Source organism: Amblyomma mixtum, chromosome 9 (assembly GCF_055824585.1).
Source record: "Amblyomma mixtum isolate Tamu chromosome 9, ASM5582458v1, whole genome shotgun sequence".
Taxonomy (NCBI): Eukaryota; Metazoa; Arthropoda; class Arachnida; order Ixodida; family Ixodidae; genus Amblyomma; species Amblyomma mixtum.
In genome coordinates, this window is record NC_143020.1 from 32,197,448 (window position 1) to 32,205,801 (window position 8,354).

The 8,354-nt window shown below is 46.8% G+C and overlaps 1 protein-coding gene across 1 annotated transcript; it reads left to right on the plus strand.

Moving 5' to 3' along the window:
- The first annotated feature begins 1,599 nt into the window (after positions 1 to 1,599).
- LOC149328666 (uncharacterized) lies at positions 1,600 to 7,852 on the plus strand. Its single transcript, XM_089559604.1, has 3 exons — positions 1,600 to 2,406; positions 4,550 to 4,752; positions 7,452 to 7,852. Exons 1-3 carry the CDS (start codon positions 1,995 to 1,997, stop codon positions 7,824 to 7,826), a joined length of 990 nt encoding a protein of 329 aa, XP_089415730.1. The 5' UTR covers positions 1,600 to 1,994; the 3' UTR covers positions 7,827 to 7,852.
- The last annotated feature ends 502 nt before the right edge of the window (positions 7,853 to 8,354 follow it).

An 8,354-nucleotide genomic window follows, 5' to 3' on the forward strand; every position in this document is an offset into this window, starting at 1 on the left:
TGCTAACGCCCCACGCATCATTACAGATATAATAAGCGGTCACTGTTCGGTGTCTCTGCTCATTTAACTTTTTAAAAATGACGTCATAAAAGCTCTTCAATGTGTGATACGGTAAGTGTTAATATTTCAAAAATTAGCAAAACCCTTACTATTGACGCTGAAGTGCAAACCAACACGTGATGACCATGTAATTCCAGTTCTGTTTTTCTGTTGCGAATGAATTGCGATAGGAAATCTTGATACCCTACACAATAACACTTAAAAGCATAAAGAACAAGATAACAATCCTTTAGAAATGGGTCGCATCACAGATTCGAGTAATGAAACCACCGATTACCTTACTGCGACGTAACTCACATAATGTGTTCGGACAAAATTTAGCTTCAAATAAGTAAGGCCAGTAGGTAAAGCTACAGGGTCGAAAGGGATATGCATTCCATGAATGGGGTAACAAGATCTGTACGTAATACTCGTATAACTAGCGCGAGTATATAGATACCACACTGTATGAAACAAACACCCCATGACAGTGAAACTTAACGTGCATGAAAGATGTGTACTGCAGAACATATCAAAGGTTGAATGTGCACCAAATTTATCCAAATATGAAACGAGCTGAAACACACCTCCCAAAATGGCTTCCTCGCCTAGGCCCAACTCCGCACCAGGCAGGATTTTGCTCATTTCTGCACACTAAAGACCAAACTTGGAGCAAGTAGGAGGAGTAAGTTATCGGAAAAAATTCAGCCGCAGTGGTGGCCTAGAGCGTTGAGCATTCGCCTGAAAATGCAGGAGATGCTGCTTTCGAACCGCGGCGTAATTAAGTATCGTACGTCGCTCAAACACCAGTGCTTTCAGGCGGCACAGCTTACCAATAATAGGCACAAGCTTTCCCCAGGCCTGGCATTCTACTAACTTAGTATGGAATGCTTGTGAAATGAATCCTTAGCCCCACCTAGCGAATACGAAAACCACTTGGTGCGATGGCGCTCTCTGGCCAAAGCTGTTTTTGCGCTATTAAATTTCATCAAAAAATGTTTACAAAGTTTTACTGAAGTTAGAATAAAATACAACGATGCAAAACCTAGATTTTTAACTACTGATAAACCGTTCTGAATTGCGGAACAAGCTCTCCTGCCTCTACCGGGCATCAAACATTTAAATGAGTTTGTTTGAATCTACACTACAGAAGTACAAGGCGGGCAAAAGCTGCTTTACTCATTAAACGATCTTCCCGGTTCGCCTCTTCTGTGCGGTGTATCCTTTGTCTGTTCTCTGGTGTAAAATACTGCATACTACAGCTGCTTTAACTGGAAACATTTGGGAACGGACCATACAGTATTTATGTATCTTGGCATTGGGCACAACTTGGCGCGTACCATTGCCCGATTCATATAACGCGCTACAAGAGAGCTGCGCTGTTGCAGCGCCATCTGCAAAGAGGTTAGAGAGTTTTCTTTTCTACGCTTTGAAAAGCGGGCGCTAGGTGCCGCTAACATCAAAACTGCTTTTGTAGCTTTTGATGACAAGCGCCGATTTCCAGGCCGTTTTCCCGCTCGCTCTTGCTCCCATGCTCTTGCGCGAGTGGGTTCCGTGCAACACGTGACTCCCGTTCCCTTTGCCGGTTGGTAGCCTCCTCCGCCGCACCCCCCTACGGTCCCCGGCTGGCGAGCGGATGGCGTCGTCAACTGCCCCGCGGTTCACATTCGCGTCCAGCAAACGAGCAAGCAAGAATACAGAGTGAACACCCCTTACTCCCCGTCAGTCGACGCCTCTGTGTCTGCGGCTTGCATAAAGGTAGTACAAGTCTGCGTTGAGAAAGAGAGAATCTTTGGCGGTCAGGGAACCGACGCCGCGGAGAGCGACGCTGGTTATTGTTCAGCGCCTCTCCCTTCCTACGACCAGTGCCGACGCAGCTGCCGAAGCGAGCGGGGAGCTCTCCCAACACGTGGCGCCATTCGTACGCTGTGCGCAACGCGGGTCTGCCCCGCGGGATGAGTGAAAGTCCGCCCGTACTTCTTGGACAACCGGCGAGCTCTGGTGTTCCCGGTACTGGCTCGCTCGTACGCCTTGATAGGAGACCCGACGGCACGGTGAACCTGGTTCCAGTCAGCGTACTCGTTCCCTGCGAACCTCCTGAGCCAGCACCGCATCACAGACTAGCCCGGACGTTGACGCCGCCTGGAATGCGCCGTACGGTCGTGCCTGAAACCTCAGCCACTTCGACGACGATGACCATATCCCACGCGGCGGTCGAATACTTCATCGACCTCGTGAGGGAGAGACCGGCGCTTTGGGATGTTGACAACCCGGACTACTCGAAGCGCGAATTCAAGGAGTCCATGTGGAATGACGTGGTGTCTCGTATGAGGAAAAACTGGCCTGCGTATGGACCTTACACCGCCGGTAGGTGGTTATATCTGTTCTGTTTTAGTGCGCGCTAGTCCTTTTAGTTGCCAACACCTCAACAGTAGCAATTTGGACCTGCTAGTAAGACATGACGAGGTGTGGAAGTGCAAAACGCAAGGGCAGAGAGGCGGACGACTGGACGAGCGCTAACTTTCAACAGCTTTATTGAAGCTCACGTTTCCTAGCGCGAGCAATCGTGTATGCTCAAAGCATTGTCATTCAAAAGCGCACTAAATACTAAAGGGACAGAGTGGCGGCAAGGGGGAGGTAAGGAATAAGCAAACGCAAAAAGTGTTCTTATTCTTTTTCTAAGATATAAGAAAACGCTGCTCTTTTTCAGTCGCAGGTATTGAGGGCGTGCTGATACATCGGTAACTCGGAGCTATCTTTGCCGCTTCAACCAACTCACTTTCGAGCCTTCCTTCATGCCGTCCGATTACCGAAGTGTTTGCAGTCCTTACAGCAAATGGGGCGGTGTACGATTCGTGTAGTAGCCGTTATCTAAGGAATTGTCATGCTTACGTAATCAGTCATTTCGACAGCGACCCGCCTGGCCGACGTTAACTTGTTCACAGCTCAGAGGGATACTATGAACACCTTCGTTGCACGAAACAAATATTTCTTAATGCTTGTTACTGCATGTAGATCTCTTTGGACCCTTGCCTGTCGCCATTCGACGAAGCTTCGAAAGTGCGTGGCGCCTTGAAAACATCGTCGACTTGAAGTGAGGCGCGATTCTCTTGAGATTATGGGACACACGATGCACGTGCGGTATGACAATGAAGCTTCTCTTTATTTTTTCTTCTGTGTGCATTTGCAAGGGTCATTTTATCTTTTGTATCAGTTTCCGCCAAAGCAACAGTCATTTCAGCGGTGTCGCAGAATTTCCAAAACGCTCGACTTGGGTGCAGAAGCTTTGTCTTGTGGTGGCATGATTTGATGAGTGCTGGAGGAAGGAATGACAGTTATCCCTCTCTTAGCAAGCTTTGAATGAGCTGAGCCAAAATGGAGCTGGTACTTCTTAGTGCGTGGCGCATATGCCCAGCACACATGCCCATTGCCATTAAACAACAAACGAATATCTAAAAAATGCAGTCACATGTTGAGGAAGTGAAAGGGTAAAATTAAAGCTAGTAGAGCAGCAATGAAAAATTTCCAAAATTGAGGTAGTCGGGAGGTTTAAAACTCTCACGGCTGCAAATAAAAACAAAAAATTGCTAACATGTCCGAAAATTTTTAAACCAGGTAGATCCTTAATATTGCTCAAGGAAACCAGCCATTATCGGTGTATTCCGCCCCGTGACCTGCCCCGCGACATCGCTGTGAAGTATCGCTGATTTTTTTTTTTTTAAGTAGTGAATGTTCCTTTTTTCCTTTAGTCGCGTAGTTAAATTTTCTTTCGATTGAACCTTGTTATAACGAAGTTGAATGGGCCTCGTGATTACTTCGTTGTAGCCGTAGCTTCGTTATATCCATTGTTTCGTTATAAACTGTTTTGTTACAACGAGGTTCGAGTGTATTGTTTGAGCTCTCTCCAGTTCGCCCTTCAGTGAAACCAACGCTCCCTTCACATCATCGACCATGTGGTTCTAGCTTTTGTCATTAGATGGCGCCACAGTGTTTTGCCTTTGTTAGACGGAACACTAAATTTTCTCAGCGACCTGTACCTGAGTGTGTGAAGAACAATGTCTTGTTTTGTAAACTAGAATTGCCGCTATTGTGTGCTAAAAATGTCTAAATAATGCCTGCACTTGAAATTGAGTTTTTGGCACAGCACTTCTGCCGGCGTGCAATCGCCATTGCACTCGCTGACCTTATTTACAGCACCGGGGTACATAAAAATGGTTGGTTTAGTTTAGTTGGTTTATTGGGGTTTAACTTCCCAAAGCGACTCAGGCTATGAGGAACATGAAAATTGGCGCATGCACTGATTCAAATATTCTCGTTACAAATTCTTTGCAGCATTTCCAACAAAACCGTTCCGGAATCCAGCACCTTAGACAGCAAGCTTACTTTTGTGCCGACAAAAATTGGTGCTTATAATCCAGTGTTGGGTCCCTTTAGCATCACATTTTGAGTTGTTTATAGTGTTTCCTTAATGTGTTTGTTCATCCTGAAATGACGGCGATTGTGTCCGCAGCCTCTTTGCGCAATCTGTTCAGCAACAAGCGGCGGACATACCGCAACGAAAGGAAGAAAATCCGACCGAAGGGCGACCAGGACTCGGTCAGGGTCTACGTCGGAAAATGGCGCTACTTCCAGTCCATGTCCTTTCTGGAGCCAATGGCACAGTTGCGGGGCCTCAGCGGGGCTGCTGACGAGGAGAATATGGACCGAGAGACGGTAATCCACTTGTTCGCTTGTGTATGCAGGGTTCCAGACGCTTGAGCAAGGTTGTCACGAGCTCAGCTTTCTCTGGACGCCTGTTTGCGAAATTCAGCAAGTACAGCTATATCACTTGCCGCATCACCCAGCAGTAGGCAGTAGGCACTGCAAGAATGGGTATATTAACTCCTCGGAAATTAGCGTCGGTATTTGATGCCATGTATACAGCGTGTTTCCCTTAACTTGAAGCAAGGATTAAAAAAGAGTGGCGCTCCAGAGCTAGGAGAAACCAACGACATATTGTTTCTCGCCGTGTGGCCCTTCTCAGAGTATATTTAAAATTATGCTTAGTAAGCTAATTAGCCAGGATTAATTAAGCAAAACTTTTATTATTCACTTTAGGGTAACGTGCCTTACCTTAAGTTGTAGAGGGGGTTAAGAAAGAACCGATGCAGTTTTTTGCATCAACACATCTCCTACGTAGTCCTTTTTTCCAGCATTTCAAGAAAGCCCACGAAATATGAAAAAAAAACCACGTAATTGCGCAATTGCACTACCATAACATAGCTCTCCCTAGCGTATCCTGAGTGAACGAAGCGTGCGCGCTCGCCGTCTAAAAGCGTGCGGCCGACGCCTCTCTCAGCATAGTCTTGAAAATCCGTCAGCGCATTCTTCCTGACATGGAAAGCGCCCGCCGCAATCTGCGATAAGTGATAAGCAAGCCATCGACAGCCAATTCGAACGGAGCTTCAATTCAGCCATCGCATAGGCAAAACAAAAACGAAGGGAAAGCAGTGAAGAATATTTTAAGGCACACCTCCGTTTTTTTTTTTCATCATTTAGCAGCCTGTCGAACTGCGAGGCGGCCGCTCCCTTGGGCACGGTCAGCGCGCAACGTATCTTTCGTTCAAAACACGATTGGGAGCACGAGTGCAGTCACATGGTTTTTCTTCATATGTCGCGACCTTTCTTTAAGTGCCGAAAAAAGGACCACGTAGCAGGTACGTTGCTGCGAAAAATTGCATCGGTTCTTTCTTAACCCCCTCTAACATAAGGTAAGGCACTTGACCATAAATTGAATAATAGGAAATTTACAGAATTAATCTTAGCTTATTTAGCAGAATTTAAAAAACTCTGAGGAGCCCGACATGACGAGAAACAATGTGTCGTCGGTTTCGTCCAGCTCTAATAAGCCACTTTTTTTAAATCACTGGTTCATGTTACGTGAAACACCCTGTATATAGGCTGGAATGTGCCATGAGCCAGTGATAATTTTATTAAAAGTGTTTCATTTCTCAAAGGTGTGTGCAGGATGCCAAGAGAACTGCCTAAGAGGATCGCTATGCTTGATGACGAAGTGAGGGCTGGACACGATAATTCTCGGGGTCTCTTGCTTGCTGATGCCCTCAAAAATTGTATTTCCCATACCAATACCTGACACAGAAATTACTCATTTCCAATACAAATACTCGGTACTCTCCTGTCAATAACTTTGATACATCGCTCAAACCGCCGGTGTTAAGCCAATAATATGATTAGCCAGGTTAAAAAATTCCTGTGTGAATTTATGAATCTTTAGTGTATTCTATTAGTGCATTGTTTTCGACCGGGTTTATACTAATCCGGCCACACAGATTTCTTTGACCTCCACGCATGGTGCATCTGGATCTTTAAAACTTGAGCACTGGGCTGAATGCAGACTGCACACGCACGTTCTCGTCAACGTGTACCGAGCCTCTGTGAACGTCATGGCCCGCCCCGCGAACACACGGGTGACTGAGAGCCTGGCGGTGTTGAGATGACAAAGCTTCGGTGCACACTCACAAAAACGTTTCTTACAGCCTGTCTTGGCCGCTTATTCGCCAATTGCTGCCGGATTGCTCCGACAAGGGCGGGTCCAGCAAGTGTTGGTGTGGACGCCTCTGTGAATATCTCTTACATGGCGGACAGTTTCAAGAGGAGGCAAATGTAGCTCTGTTCGGCAGAGATTCAAGTGTTGAGATAAGATTAGGTAATGAGAGGTCAACTTAATTGCAGCGCCCTATGAAAAGGAAAATTGTAGGCGCAACGTTAAGAGACTGGAGGCTAGCAGGGTGGGTCAGAGAACAAACGGTGGTTAACGACATCCTAGTTGAAATCAAGGGGAAGAAATGGGCTTGGGCAGGGCATGCATTGTGAAGGCAAGATAACCGCTGGTCCTTAAGGGTAACGGAGTGGATTCCAAGAGATAGGCAAGAGTAACAGGGGCCGGCAGAACGTTAGGTGGGCGGATGAGCTCAAGAAGTTTGCTGGGACACGGTGGGCACAGCTGGCGAAGGACAGGGTTAATTGGAGAGGTATGGGAAAGGCCTTTGCCCTGCAGTGGGCGTAGTCAGGCTGTTGATGATGATGAATATCCCGAAAGCAGTCTTCAATTTAAATATTGGAAATGCAATAGTGAGGATTGGATGGCCAAAGTGTGTGCAGGACAGGGCTACTTGGAGATCCATTCTCTCCTGTAGTGCGCGTCACTGCGATTGCTGATAATTATAACGAATTGTGCACGGACTTTTCTTTGAGTTCAATGCACAATTCCACCACGTATCCGAGGGCCTTTTTTTGTCATATTAACGATATGGACGTGTTTTGTTACTGCCTTTCTGTGGAGTGACTTACTGCAAATACTTGTAAGTTTGGTTTACATGCCATTATGGATTCTTTTTGCCGCTATTGTGCAGCCACCCCCGGAGTCATTCGACGAGGTCTTGCTGCCGGACGATGACTGCGACAACAACCTAGAGTTTCGGATAATCAGCGCCACTTCAGTCGCAAGCGCAAGGTCATCTTCTCCTGAGGTTGACCGATCCCTTCCTCAGAGCAGCTCCAAACGTCCGAGAGAGCCCGATGCCGCCTACGGACCGTTCGAGTTGGACAAGGGAAGCCAGCCTACTCCTAAAACAGCGCACACTGTCGCCGAGACAGCCGACTGCGACGATGCTGCGATGTACTTTGGGAAGACTGTGGCGGCGTTGCTTCGGTCGTTGAGCCCCAGAAAACTGGTCAGGTGCCAGGCTGAGATCCTCGGCGTGATTGAGCGATACCTTGTGGAATGAATGAATTCTTGTTTTTAATTGCTTCACTTTGCAGTGCCTTCTCGCCATTTAGTTCTCTGCGTATAGCGAGTCAAAGACAGTCCGCTTCCCTTGATGCTGCCCCGAAATAAAGCTGGGAGAGAATGTACGAAGGTTGCTAAGCTAAGCCTTAGCTGCATCGGCAAAACCTACGCATAACTATGGGAAGTGTTCAAGATTGTGGACCAACAATGGTTGTGATGAAAGAGACTATTATATAAGCATTCTTGTACAGGGAAACCTGTCCGTGCCTCAACTTCTGTAATAGTGATCTTACCCTCATGAACGTGCATGGCGCGGGCCTCTGAAAAAAATGATCTGAAACGAAAACAGCCGCTCTTCACTTCGCTGAATCCTCTGCTGGTGTAGAAATGCAGTGGGGTGACATTTTTGGTGACGTTTTCCAAGAACAATGTGCTTTGTGTCAACATTGCGTGAAGTTGTGCAACTTTTATTCACCACAACTAAAACCTTTTAGACAATACGTTACGTTTGATATTTTAAAAGCGA